Here is a 15,009-nt window from a genome sequence, read left to right as displayed (position 1 = left end):
GTTGATTGATTAGGTCAAATGGTTCCCATGTTGCATCCATTGGAGATAGACGTTTCCATTGAATCAAAACTTCCATTCCTGCGGATGTCCTCTCGTGATGGGGCCTCTACCCTAGTACAAACTCAGGTTCCACTAGAAATTCCTAGTCTTCACCCAGTTGAAGCGGCAGTGGTGAGACAACATGTGCATCCCCAACGACTTTTCTCAATTGAGACACAGGAAAATTGGATGGACGCGAGTGGTTAAACGATATGCTGCTTGTCCCACTCTTGCCAATACCTCAAAAGGACCATAGAACATCAGAGCCAGCTTTTCATTGGAATGTGTGACCAACGATCGGCGCCTATACAGTCTCATTTTCACATACACACAATCTCCCTTGTCAAAGACCACCACCCTTCAATGTTTATTTGCTGCTAATTTCATTTGTTGTTGAGCTCTATGTAGGTGCATCTTTAATTCCTCCAAATCTTTATCCCGCCCCAACATTTGTTGTTTAAGGGACGAGATTGCTGTTGTTCCCCTATCAAATCAAAGCAATGGAGGAGGATTGTGCCCATAAGGTATGCGAAATGGGGTGAGCTGAGCCGATACATGAAATGAGGTGTTATAGGAATATTTAGCCCAATGAAGGAAATGGTACCACTTGCAAGGCTTAATCAAGGCAAAGCAACGTAGATATGTTTCCACCCCCTGTTGACTACCTCGGTCTGCCTATCTGTCTGAGGATGATAAGCAGAGTTGTGCTTTAATTTAGTCCCCTACAGTTTGAATAGTTCACCCCACAATTGACTCGCAAATACCTTGTCACGATCGAAGACTATGGAGCGAGGAAACCCATGTAATTAGGCCACCTCCTTAGTAAAGATGGCTGCAACAGCTGGAGCTATGAAGGGGTGTTTCAAACCAATAAAATGTGCATACTTACTCAAGCGGTCAACCACCACCAAAATGGAGTTGAACCCTTCTAAACGTGGTAGCCCTTCTATGAAATCCATGGATATATCCTCCCATACTTTGTCGGGTACAAGCAAGGGTTGAAGCAGCCCAACTGGAGCGAGGGTTGAATACTTGTTTTGTTGAAAAATTACACAAGCTGCTACATACATTGGGATGTCTTTCTTCATTCCTTTCCAATAGAATTCCTTGCTACCCGTTGGAATGTCTTTAGGAAACCCCCATGCCCTCCTATCTTGCTTTCATGGCCCTCATGTGACCACTGTGTAAGGCGACTATAATTGCACCCAATTCTGTTGCCTCTTCTACTGCTTTCATTGCTTCTCCGAGCTAAACTGCACTGGGAACACTCGTAGCCATTAGAGTTGCTGTCACATCCATTCGGGAGAGCATCAACCGCCTTATTTTCCAACCCAGAATTGTATTCAATGTCAAAGTCGAATCCCAAAATCTTAGTCAGCCACTTCTGGTATTCCATGTTCACTACCCTTTGTTCTAATACAAATTTAAGGCAGCGTTGGTTCGTTCGCCCCACAAACCTACGTCCCAATAAATAACACTAAAATGATGGCCATGAGTTTCCTTTCATAAATGGACTTACTTCGAACTCGTGGTGGAGGCATGTGACTGAAGTAAGCAATGGACCTCCGATTATGCATAAAGATAGCACCTAATCCATAACTGGATGCATTGGTCTCGACAACAAAAGGTTGTGAGAATTTCGACAACCCCAATGCAGGTACAGTCATCATGACTTGTTTTAATTTGACAAAGCCTCTTTTTCTTCGTTCTACCCAAAGTTGTCTTTGTTTAATTGTTGTCAAAGGCCATGCTATACTTCCATATGCCTTGACAAATCAACGATAATACCCGTTTAACCCCAAGAATCCCCTTAGCTCCCTAAGGGATTTTGGCCTAGGCCATTCTCTCATGGCCTGCACTTTAGCTCCGTCGATGGCTACTCCATTCTCCGAAATGTTGTGCCCCGAGTAATCCAGTTCTTTCTGGCCGAAATGACATTTCTTTTCATTAGCATAAAGCTGATTATCTAGGAGTAATTGCAGTACCGCCCTCAAATGGTCTTTATGCTCCTTTGTCGTGCGACTGTACACTAAGATATCTCAAAGAATACCAAGATGAATTTCCAAAGGTAGCTCCTGAAAATGTCATTAATAATGGATTGGAATGTTGCTGGGGCGTTCGTCAAATCGAACGGCATAACAAGGAACTCATAATGCCCCTCATGGGTTCGAAAGGCAGTTTTCGACATATCGTCTGGTCTCAACTGTATTTGATGATATCCTGACTTCAGGTCTATCTTCGAAAGTATAGTTACCTTACTGAGCTCATCCAGCAGCTCGTTAATGATAAGTATTGGAAACTTGTCAGGGACTGTGGCCGTGTTTAAAGCCTAATAGTCAATGCAAAATCTACAACTCCCGTCCTTCTTTACCAATAGCACTAGGCTTGAGAATGGATTGATACTAGGCTGAATAAGGCTTGCAGCTAACATTTCCTGCACTAATCTTTCTATTTCATTTTTTTGGAATGGGGATAATCGTACGGTCAAACTCTGGCTAGGACAGTCCTTGGCTATAAATTAATGGTATGATCCCAAGCTCTCGAAGGAAAAGATGCTTGGGATTTTGAACACTGCAGCAAAGTCACGTAATAGAGACTAATAACCGCTAGAGGGTTCGAAAGTGTTGCTTCGGCCTTAATAGAAACGTTTCCCAATTCTAGCAAGACCCCCTCACCTTGTGCTCTGAATGCTTTCAACACAGATTTCAGGGATATCAAAGTCCTGCTCAAGCTAGAGTCCAAGGTCACTTTTACGCTGGCTATGTTGAATGTCGTGGTCAGTTTCCTCCAATTCACACTCATTTTCCCCACCGAGTGCAACCACTGCAGTCCCAAAATGACTTTTGAGTTTCCCAACTCCAATGGAAGGGAATCATCTTACACCACCAAATTTTGTATCTGCAGCTTCAACCCCTACATATGCTTTCTCCTTTTACAGTTAGGCCCGTCCCCATGATGATGCTGTATCCCGTGGCTCTGGAAAACTAAAGACCAAGTTGTTGAACCAATTGTGCTGAAATAAAGTTATGAGAAGCTCCACAATCTATCAGTACCACTACATCCATTGCCCTCAATAGAGCCTTTCAACTTCAACGTTTCAAGAGTAGTGATGCCTACCACCGAGTTAATGGACAACTCTACCTTGTGACCCACACTCGTCCATTCTTCCCCGATGACTTCTGGTGGGTCGCTGTCCAATGTAACACTTTGAATTTTAAATTTTAATTTCGTGTGAGCTAAATTTAATGTTGTTAATTTAGTAAATAAAATAATCCAAGTCCAACACGGCCGTCACACTAAAGTCCAAAAGTTGAAGTGATAAACACGTCCCACTTATTTGTATAAATGATTTATTTTGCATACATATACTTTTTTGAAATTATCGCAAGTTATTTGGGTCAAATATTTAAGTATTCCAAAAGTTGATAAAAATATATCGATATTATACTCTATTTGTAGCTCGTGCTAAATAACATAAATTGGCTCAAAAAGAAATAATTTTGGACTAGTCATATTCGAGTTATCTTGATCTGAAGAAAGATATTCTATATATATATATATGCGTTTCTGAAATTTCAAACACCACCAAACCATCTTTTAATTTAATACTTGTAACCTCTTATTTTCACTGCACCGTCCCACCACTGAAACGACCACCATGATTGATTGAAAATTAATCAATTCATTGAATTGTTTGGGACATTTTGAATTTTATTTCATATATATTCCTTTATCCACATGCATTTCACACGTCTACACGTACACTTGAAAAGAAATAGCATTTTATTTCACAAGTCATTTTCAGAATTTCTTTGGTATCATTTGAGGTAAGAAATATGCAAGTAGTTAATTCTTATTCTTGATATTTTTATAGATTTTGGCATGAAATACGTTAAGGTCTTCGGGTCGATTTTTATCTTAAATCCTACGGAATGGATCGCTTGGTGGAGTATGTAAATCCTATAGTATATAAGAATTCTTATGAAATTCCTTGAACTATTGGGTGTCGCGACCAGTTTGCTCTAAATCTAAGAAATATTGGTCTGCCATGTCATTTTTGTAATTATATCATGTTAATAAGAATATGCATTTTTTTCTTAATAAGAAATATCCGTATGCCATGTCATTTTTGTAACCATCGTATGGATGCGTGGCGGATCATATTTTTTTCCATATATAATATTTATTAATTATAAAAATAGATTTTGGGGCGTTACATCCGACGCCTCCTTTGCGGCAAGTGTTTCACTATCAACAAGATGCTCTTCCTTGAGTTCCCTAATGGCTATCACCTGGAGCTCCTTATTCTTACATCGATGATCAACGGTGAACTTCTCATCACAATGGTAGCACAATCCATTTTCCTGTTTTGATTGTATTTTGGCATCAGTAAGTCGTTTGAAGGGAGGAGCGAATTTGGGAGCAATATTAGAGCAATGGGGATTGGAATTTATGGGGGTCAATGGTTTTAGAGTGGGATTTGGAGGTTGGGCTAGATAGGGATTTTAGCCCAGAGAGGAATATTTGGATTTAAATGGGCCGAGGCTAGTCAGGCCGAACCAGATCACGTTATTCCTCTCTTCAACCTGGAAAGCCACCTCCATAATTTGCTCTAGGCCCACTAGCTTAAGCAATTGGACCTCTGTCTTTATATTTGCCTTTAGTCCGTTAATAAAATTACTTTCCTCCTCCGAAATGTTTTGTAACAGTGACGCAAGGATCTCAAACTGTTGACGATACTCCTCAAGGTGGTAGTCTGGCAAAGGGCCAGAAACAGAGCGTAGAGGGACCCTTGCTGCAACAAACGAAATCGTTGCAGCAGTCAGAGTTTCAACTCTTTCCAATTCAAAATGGCTCGCTGTTGATCTTCCCATTGATACAGGCCAAAGCTTCTCCTTCCAAAAAGACCATCGCGGCTTCTCTCCTTCTCCTTCGTCATTAGGTTGATGGTGAAATAGCGTTCCACACGGAAGACCCAGGCCTTGACCATCAAATTGGTGAGTGAGGAAAGGGGTCTAGTATCAATTCCGTTTATGTAATTTTCCACAGTTCTTATTTAATAAAAGATCTACTTTATTCAATTCCTTTTTAGCTTGAATCCTAACAAATTGGTATCAGAGCATGTGTATCCTGATGGCTCAAAAAAAAAAAAAAAAAAAGAAAAAAACAGAGGGCATGATAGAATCCATGGAGAAAGAGTTGGAAGAAGTTAAGATCGAGTTGCAAAGGCTACCAGGCTTAGAACGGACAATGGAACATTTGGCTCAGAACGTAGGCAAAATGATGCAAGCCTTGGAAGAAACTAGAAGGGCAGTAGCAGCCTTCTCAAATCCAAAGTCGGGGACAAAGGGAAGATCGAAAGGCGATGGGTTAGGGAGTATTACCAGAGGGCATGTACCTCCAAACATACTTCCAACTGCCGTGGGCGATCAACGAACGATGGAACGTAGCGAATGGCAAAAAGGTATTGGGGAAGCTAGCTAGGGGAGAATATCAATTGCCACGGACCATGAAGGAGGAGGAGACAGTTGGCGTCGAGTGAGGAAGCTCGAAACGCCCATTTTTAGTGGGGAAGATTCAGATGGGTGGCTCTCCTGTGCGGAAAGGTATTTTGAGATCAATGGATTGACGGAGCGTGAGAGAATAGGAGTAATTGGTGTAAGCTTGGAAGGCAATACTCTCTCGTGGCTTCAATGGACGGAGGCAAGGAGGCCATTCCAGAACTAGCAGGACTTTTGAAAACAACTCCTAATGCATTTCAGGCCAACCCAGGATGGCAGTTTATGTGAGAAGTTTTTTGCGGTGAAGCAGGAAGGGTTAGTCGCAGAATTTACGAGAGCATTTGAGGTTTTGGCTGCACCGTTAAAAGATCTCCCTGATGAAGTGCTTGAAAGCACGTTCATGAATGGGCTTCTACCAAAAATTTGGGCTGAAATATGCTTATTGTGCCCGACAGGATTGAGCCAGATAATGGAGGCAGCCCAAAAGGTGGAGGATCGAAATTTGGTGCTAAGCATCAGCCCAGAAAATTCACAAATTCGTCCCAAATTCAATCAAGGCAAGAACGTTCTCCACCAAGGCAGTGACGGTGGAGAACCGACTTACCAATAATAAGAGAGAAACACCCATAAAACGCATGACTGACGTAGAGTGGAGGTCGAAGCGAGAGAAGGGTCTATGCTTTCGTTGTGAGGAAAAATACACAATTGGTCACAGGTGCAAAAATCGGGAGTTGCGTGTATTGTTGGTGCAGGACTGCGAAGAGAAGGGGCGACTGACTACGAAAATTCGGTGGAGGAACTATCGCTCGAGGTAACAGAGACGGTAGAATTATCGCTCAACTCTGTGATAGGGCTGACCCGCCAGGCACCATGAAATTAAGGGGCAAAATCAGATCACGAAAGGTGATGGTGTTGATCGATTGTGGGGCAACCCACAAATTTATCTCTTTGGAAGTAGTTCGGAAAATCGGGCTGCCAACCACAGCTACCAAAAATTATGATGTTGTAATGGGAACGAGCGAGTCAGTGACGGGAAAAGGGATGTGCAAAGGAGTAGTACTGGAATTACAAGGGTTGACAATCATCGAAGACTTTTTGCCACTGGACTTAGGCAGCACAAATGTGGTACTGGGCATGAAATGGTTAGGCACGTCAAGGAGCATAGAGGTCAACTGGAAGTTGTTGACCATGAAATTCCAATTGGGGGATGGTTGGATGACACTCAAAGTTGATAAAGGGCTAAATAAATCAAGAATTTCCTTGAAAGCCATGATGAAAACACTACAGAACGAGGTAAGGGAATTCCCTTTCCTCCTGTCCATCGCCTCCTTACCTCATTCTGTAGAGTTTTCATCATGGCTTTCAAGGAAATTCTAGATGACAATCAAAGTTGATTTAGTTCCACTGCCAATTTCTTGAATTCCCTTTCAGGACTCACAAGGGACACTACGAATTCCTTGTAATGCCATTCGGCCTCACCAATGCCCCAACAACATTTCAGTCATTGATGAACTAGGTATTCAAAAATTATTTGAGGAAGTTCAATTTGGTTTTCTTTGATGACATTTCGGTGTACAGTAAAGATGTGGCGTCCCACAAGCATCATCTAGAGGTGGTGTTTGTCATTTTAAAAAGGCATAAGTTGAGTGCAAATAGAAAGAAATGCCTCTTCGCTCAACCACAGATAGCATACTTGGGTCACTTGGTTTCAACAGCGGGGGTGGCAGCTGACCCCAAGCAAAATCACGACCATGGTTCACTGGCCAACTCCTCAAAATCTGCAAAAATTTCGAGGTTTCTTGGGGCTAACAGGCTATTACAGGAGATTTGTAGAAGGATATGGCACCATATCTTGGCCACTTACCCAACAGTCGAAGAAAGATTCATTTGGCTGGATTGTAGAAGCAGATGAGGCGTTTGGGCGGTTAAAGCAGGCTATGACTACTGTTCTAGTTTTAGCCTTCCCCGATTTCTCGAAATCCTTCATTATAGAGACCGATGCTTCGAGTTGTGGGGGTAGAGGCAATCCTCATGCAAGACCAACAGCCTGTTGCATTCTTCAACCAAGTACTTTCAGCAAAATCTCGACACAAGTCCATCTACGAGAGAGAGTTGATGGCCGTCGTGTTAGCAATTCAAAAATGGAGACATTATGTGTTGGGTAGGAAATTTGTTGTTCGCACCGACCAGCACAGCCTCAAATACCTCCTGGAACAAAGAATGATCCCAAGGTACTTCCAATGCTGGGTAACCAAGCTGTTGGGATTTGACTTTGAGATTTAATATCGACTAGGATTGAAAAATAAGGCAGCTGATGCATTATCACGCATTCCCACTCCTATGAAACCGAGGACACTCACCTTCTCAAAACTATTGGAGGCACAATTAATTGAGACTGAAGTAAAAATGATCCAGTGTTGTCTAAAATCAGGAAAGAAATGCAGGACGACCCAGATGCACACCCGCGGTACTCAATCCTATAGGGAAAGTTGCTATACAAAGGGCGACGATGATCTCTCGCACTTCAACTTTAATTCCTTCTTTGCTACATGAATTCAATAGTAGCACATTGGGAAGCCATTCCGGGTTCCTTCGCACCTACAAACGACTGACTGGAGACTTATATTGGACGGGGATGAAGGCAGATATCAAGAAGTTTGTAGCAGAATGTCCAGTGTGTCAGCAAAACAAGATAATGCTCTATCTCCAGCTGGGTTACTGCAGCCTCTACTGATTCCCCATCTCATTTGGGATGACATTTCAATGGATTTTGTGTAAGGACTGCCGAGATCAAGAAGGTACAATGCAATCTTAGTCGTGGTGGATCGTTTAAGTACGCGCATTTTGTGCCCACTTAAACACCCGTTTACATCAGCTGGGGTCACGACAATTTTCGTTAATGAAGTTGTACGTCTCCACGACATTCCCAATTCTATTATCTAAGATAGGGATAAGTTGTTCTTAAGCCATTTTTGGACAGAGCACTTTCGGTTGCAAGGGACCTTCCTTTGCCGAAGCATAGCCTATCACCCTCAAACCGATGGGCAGACCGAAGTAATCAATAGGTGTTTGGAAACTTAACTTCGTTGCTTCACTTATGATCAGCCCTGGACATGGTACTCATGGCTCCCATGGGCTGAGTATTGGTATAATACAACATTTCACTCTTCAACGAACACAACTCCCTTCTGGGCAGTGTATGGACGAGACCCCCCTCCGTTAATTCGCCTTGGCAATCAGGTCACAATGGTAGCAATGGTGGAACAACAATTGAAAGACCATAACCTTATGCTAGAAGAGTTAAAATCTCATCTTCTCCGTGCTCAAGAAAGGATGAAAAGAGAGGCAGATAAGCACAGAAGAGATGTCCAGTTTGTGACCGTGGACTTGGTTTATATCAAATTACAACCCTACCGCCTATGTTCATTGGCCAAGAAGGAGAATGAAAAGTTAGGGCCTAAGTATTTTGGTCCGTTTGAGGTAGAAAAACGTATAGGGCCAGTTGCATATCGTCTAAAATTGCCTCTTGAAACTACAATACACCGTCTTCCATGTATCGCAGCTGAAGAAGGCAGTAGGTGCTACTGAGGCAAATAAACTATTTCCATCTCATCTCGATTCAAACCTTGAATGGATTGTGGAGCCTGATCAAGTCTTGGGAGAACGCCCAGGTGGAGAGGTACTAATAAAATGGAAGGACCTACCTATTACCGAGGCAACCTGGGAGTCAACAGAATCTATCCTTAAACAATTCCAAGTTTTCACCTTGAGGACAAGGTGTCTTGGAACACTTCACATATTCTAGAAGAATCAAAAAAGGAGGGAAAATAGAATCTGCTGGGAAGCATGTTCTGGGGGGAAAACGAGTAGGAAATCAGCTGTAAATAGAGGTAGAGGTTAGGGGAGAAAGCAGGCAATTGGTGAGTGAGAAGAGGGGTCTAGTATCAATTCCGTTTATGTAATTTTCCACAATTCTTATTCAATTAAGGATCTACTTCATTCAATTCCTTTTTAGCTTGAATCCTAACATATTTCTTCTCAAAATGTCCAAATTGACGTGCCCTAAACTCAGTTAATAATTTAGACAGGTTAATGGTATTAAAAACAGCAAAATTTTAAGGATATCATCAGCAACATAAAGTGTTAACCAAAGGGACACAACCCTTGTACTTCAGTTGAGTTTTCTACTGAAGAATTAACTTTTCATGTTACTGTTTTTGGACTAAAGTGGCAATAATCTATATTTATTTGATCAAGGAAATTTCTACTCATGCATTGTGATGCAGTCTTATCAAAGCACTAAATTTTTTCTCTTAGAATGAGAAGCATTTTATCATGAAACAACTTTAAGAGGCAAGATAACAACAACCTTAAGTTTTCTCAGAACAGGACTCCTTACAGTTAGATTAGGCAAAGCTCAAATTCCAAACCATACAATTTATCACCAAATCAGAAACCCATCCCCACTACAAAATGACTCCTAACAGTTCTTTATTGAACAAGATAAAGAAGCAATATCAAAGATAAACCAAACAATTCATCACCAAATCATAAATGTAACCACTATATGACGACGAATGCAAGCAACTTAACAATGAGCAGTTAAAGAAGAAGAGAAAGGAGAAAGAATTGGAGAAAGACTTGTAATTGTATTCAATAATAAAACGTGTATCTTATGACAAATCTCAAAGGGAAACTAGGGTTTCCTCTATAAGGAAAACTAAAATGTCTTAAAATTTAAAAACTCAATAAGGAAATAAGGAAAATAACATAAACCATATACGCCTAGAATAGACTTTTCATGTTGCATCACTAAAACAAATACTTTCTTCAAAATAAATCATTCTACAAGCATTAGTGCACAGCAAGCAATGAAATTGCATCTAATAAGCCTTCAAACTCATCACATGTTAAAGGCTGAATGATAAAACAAATGAAGGTGGGTACAAAATACCAGCTTATTTTTTTTTTCTCTAAATATAAATGCATCTAAAAGAACTTAGTCAAAATCGAAGTCTTGATTGTAAATGGAGCCATCGAAGTCTTGATTGTAAATGGAGCCACTTCCATGGATCTCCAGTCCCACTCCCTCCCAGAAGTCGACAAAAAACACGAACAGGTATGGAGTCCCGTTCTTCCCATCCCATTACAACCTGGCATCCTTGCTTATTACTTGTATCTCCGATATTATTCAATATTATCAAGGTATGTAGCTAATAATATATAACATCCCATTTCAAAGTTATGGTATCATAGTGTAAAATTTCAGTCGAGGTTTATTTTCAGAACAAGGTTCTTATCAAACTCCCTTTTTTCTCTTTAATAAGCAACAAAGACAACATTCATAACAGACAAAACATGTAAACTATCAACAGTCGAGATGTATCCAACTCAAACATGAAGGCTTTTCGCGGGTGATTCTACTGCTTACTAAATAAGCAAAAGGGATATGCTTCTCCTTATCCTTTTGCACTATGCATCAAAACTAGCAAGTATAAAACCATTCATACAGATCTGTTCACTTGGGTTATTCCTCATGCTATTCTAGCCAGTTAAGGTCATAATTTTTCTCGGGGTTAGGGCATAAGGACATACAGTTCGGCCAAAAAGGTTTGTGATTTCATGAAGAAGGTGAAGACACAAATGGTAGTTTATTTTTTGACAGTCCGTTGTGACACTCTTCACCTTCTACCGATTCACATAGCATCATCAAAAGGAATAAGTCTTGGATTAGAATGTATAACACACTATAAAGCCCTTGATAGTTAGATTCCTCTTCCAGGTTAACTGTTTCCTAACTATGTTAGATGCTGATAATAGTTGTCTACTTCTGCTTGACCATATAACTATCATTGACTAGAACTGGAAGCTTCAAAGGTATGGATATCATATGTTCTGATTTTGCAACCAAATTTATGACGATTCTGAATTTTCAATTCAGTTTAAGAACTTCATGGTTAACTTAAACAGCCTCTTTCAAGTCATTAGACTAACGCTGCAATTAATCAATGTAATTTTCTTCCCTATCGCCTTCTGACTTCTTTTTTGCTCACATCACAATTTCACCAAGATGGAAAGAGATAACCCCATATATAAGATGCAAAACAAAGCTACTCTATTAACTTTCAGAAGCAGACAACTCAATCCACGAATTTATGAAAATTGAAATGGTTTCTCCCCTCCAAACAAAAAGAGAAAGGATAAAACAAGAGTGCACTTTGCAATTTCCCGATTGGATTCTCTCTCTCTTCAAGAATTTGTTGTTCATTCACATCCACAGTAATACGCCATGGGACGGCAAAGTTTATGGGAAACATAGTGATTTTAGAACCTTAATCTTATTCTACAGGTCAATCAAATGAGTCAGATATGCCTTTTGATCAACATATTGTTCATAATTAAGGCCTCCTTTTCGAAGAATAGAATGGGAAAGAACGAGCAATGAGATCATACGCAAGCTACGATTGCTCAACAGCACTGGGATTATACAATTATTGGAACACACAATCCTTGTAGGGCGTGACATAAGTCTTAACCCTTTTCGAAAAAAATCTACACGTGTAGTGAATGACAATTGTTCTGTAAATGTTAAGACCTAAAAACTTTGAAAACATGTCCATTTGACATTATTTTTTAACAAAATGAGCTCAGATTGCCAAACAATCAAACTAACCTATCCATTTCAGATTTATTTATTTTCTCCAAGCACCTTAGCACAGAAAACTCAATGTATCGTGACTGTTTTTCATTGTCTTTTCCCTTATATTTTTTTGTCTTAACCAAGTTGGCTATAAAACTATTGTCGGTTTAAAACCACAGTGAACATACATACAGTCAGAGTAATTCAATTGGAATGAATGGTGTAAACACTGATATAAGAAAAAATACTAATGGGACAAATGAAAAACATAACTTCCATATGCACCAAGCCAAGAACGAGACGAAAAAGAAAAACTGCAATTAATTTAGCATATAAATAGACATCACTATCAAATCACAGTAACAGCATTGCACTATCAGTTCAGTCTTCATAAATCCAGCCAAACATTCCCTTGTGTAAAAAAAGACAAACAACAAAGGAAAAGAATTCACCATCATACTTAATTAATATAATCAAGCAAGTTGAAAGAAAATTAAGACAAGGACCACAATTCTTAATGTAACAATTACTGTAAATGTCCAAAAACACGCCCATTTCAAATGTTTTCTTATCTACACATTGATTTTCCGGTAAAATAAAAGCTAAAGAAAAATCACAGAAATTACCCTCTCTAGCACACCACTAAGTCAGGCATCCATATTTTCCATCTGAATGCTGCTCTTGAGAGGCACATATTCCCCAAGATATCCACCAAGATGATCATACAGCGCACTCTTATCAATCCCCTGATGATGATAGCTCTTGCAGACATAGTAAAACACGCTCTGTACCAATAGCCCCACAAGATTAACAATTACCAAAACCCCAACGAGGAACCCACCGAATATGATCCTTGAGAACACAAAGTAATCCTCTCCACCGTGCACCACAATTGACCCAAAAAGTCCATTAACCACTCCACAAATCGCCAAGTACCCAAAAATCAGAACAAATCCCATGCCAATTTTCCCCTTCAACAACTCATAGCTCTTCTTCATAGCTGCAAATCCATAAACAGGCTCAAGAACAGACACCACACTAGCCAGATGCCACAATGCAGTTATGTAAACATGCACAACTAAAAACAACAAGAACACAAACGTCACCGAGAATATAAACAAGACAACGTTCTGAGTGTCCACTGCAATAATAAGAAGCACAAGAAATCCCAAGAACACGATATTATAAGCGACCATTGTGAGAGAAACCCACAAAAAGGTGATGAAGAGCCGCTTGAAGACGCTGGGAATGGCGGCAATTGTGCAGGAGAAGGACACTGGCTTGGAGGTGTAGAGGGAGGCAACGGTGAAGACAACGGCGGCGGTGGAGAGGAGCGAGAAGGCGAATAGGAAGATGAGGTAGCAGAACTGGAAAGTGAGGAGCATGGACCACTCGGATGAGGCGGCATGAGAACCAGTTGGCTCGGACTGAAGCTGGGAGAGGATAGGGTGGGTGAAGAGGGAGTGGGCCAAGATGGCGAACGACAGTGGGAAGATTAAGGTTATGGTTATGAGGTAAAACGTCTTGGGGGAGTGTTTAGGAATCGAAATTGATTCTTTCAGGACGTCTTGGATGGTCAAGAATTGCAGTTCTTCAGGAGGCAGATCCATGGGGTTAATGGGATTTTGGGGATCTATTCAAATTGCACAGAAATGGGTGAAATTAGGTTTTCGCAATTGTTGCGTAGGTGGGACTGCGTAGGGGTGCGCGTGGGATCGGGGATTGCCTGAGCTGTAGAGCAGCAGATCCAAGGAAGAGAAAGAGTAAAGTGCAAAAGAAGGTGGTGGAGGTGATGCGTGTTATTTTTGGCGAGTTAATCTTGATCCCTCAAGTTCAAGAAAATTCAAATTGGTCATTGCTGTTTTTTTTTTTGGACATATTTAATCAACTTTTACCAAAGTTAATTAGTGACACAAGCGGTTCACAATGATAGCCTGATTAAGGCCTTGTTTGATAGCCATATGTGAAGCTTCCAATGAGGCCACGTGGAAGCACCATGTACACATGCGTGGCATTTCATCCATAATAAATATAGAAGCAAGAGTCACTTTTTGGCCAAGGCACTACTCCTTTTTGAAGTGCTCTCTTCGTTTCAGCCGAACTCCTTCGCACCTGAGGCCTAAGGCTCTTTAGAGTAGGTCTGATAAGTGTATCTCGAGAAATGATTGATATAACGTTTTCATTAAATAGATATCAAGAATGTCAGCCTAAAAGTGTAGGGCAGCTGACCCCTTGTCAATTGTGTTTGTCAATGTAATTAATGTAAGACAAGATGATGTAACACTTCGGTCTAGCAGATAGAGCCACGTGTATCTAATCCAATGGTGACCACGTCGATCTGGTTACTATAAATAGCAGTCTTTGTAACATTGTAAAGGATAGATTTTTATACGTATAAACAAAGTATTACAGTTTTCTTTCTGTGACTAATTACTTTCATTATCTTCTCTTCTTTTAATACACTATCAATCACGAACATCTTACTTATATACTTGTGTATATTTAACTAGTAACTATATACCCAATTGAGTTTCAGACCAAATCTTGTGAAGTTTGTTCAAGTGCGCATTATCTAGGATTGACACTTGTTGGCACATTTTTTGAGGTCAATAGATTGGCGCTGTCTGTGGGCAACCGATACAGTTAACCATGAAAATTTCGTAAAGAAAAGTTCGTAACCTTAGTCCTGAAGGATTCCTTGCCTTTGAATAAAAGGAGGTGTTCTTGAAGAAAGGATCACCAAAGGAAATAGCTTGTTTAGGACACCATTTTTACCTATTGGAAGAAAGGGAGTATTTGCCACTTTGAAAGTGCTTTGGGAATATCATG

The 15,009-nt window shown here is 40.4% G+C and overlaps 2 protein-coding genes across 2 annotated transcripts; one reads left to right on the top strand and one right to left on the bottom strand.

The window, feature by feature from the left end:
- The first annotated feature begins 4,278 nt into the window (after nucleotides 1-4,278).
- LOC111370429 lies at nucleotides 4,279-9,322 on the top strand. The gene is made up of 2 exons (XM_022992123.1): nucleotides 4,279-6,833; nucleotides 6,972-9,322. The coding sequence occupies exons 1-2, from the start codon at nucleotides 6,411-6,413 to the stop codon at nucleotides 7,098-7,100; spliced, it is 552 nt and encodes a 183-aa protein (XP_022847891.1). The 5' UTR covers nucleotides 4,279-6,410; the 3' UTR covers nucleotides 7,101-9,322.
- Nucleotides 9,323-12,619: 3,297 nt separating this feature from the next.
- On the bottom strand, nucleotides 12,620-13,955 carry LOC111370428. The gene has a single exon (XM_022992122.1). It carries the CDS (start codon nucleotides 13,788-13,790, stop codon nucleotides 12,828-12,830), a length of 963 nt encoding a protein of 320 aa, XP_022847890.1. The 5' UTR covers nucleotides 13,791-13,955; the 3' UTR covers nucleotides 12,620-12,827.
- Between the last annotated feature and the right edge of the window lie 1,054 nt (nucleotides 13,956-15,009).

The sequence above is a fragment of the Olea europaea genome, chromosome 21 (assembly GCF_002742605.1).
Source record: "Olea europaea var. sylvestris chromosome 21, O_europaea_v1, whole genome shotgun sequence".
Taxonomy (NCBI): domain Eukaryota; kingdom Viridiplantae; phylum Streptophyta; class Magnoliopsida; order Lamiales; family Oleaceae; genus Olea; species Olea europaea.
Note: the sequence above shows the minus strand (reverse complement) of the source record. Positions and strands in the feature narration are given on the sequence as shown.

Coding starts and splice junctions, on each gene's coding strand:
- LOC111370428 (XM_022992122.1), bottom strand. CDS start 13,790: ATGGATCTGCCTCCTGAAGAACTGCAATTCTTGACCATCCAAGACGTC.
- LOC111370429 (XM_022992123.1), top strand. CDS start 6,411: ATGAAATTAAGGGGCAAAATCAGATCACGAAAGGTGATGGTGTTGATC. Junction 6,834..6,971: donor TGAAAACACTACAGAACGAG/GTAAGGGAATTC, acceptor ATTCCCTTTCAG/GACTCACAAGGGACACTACG.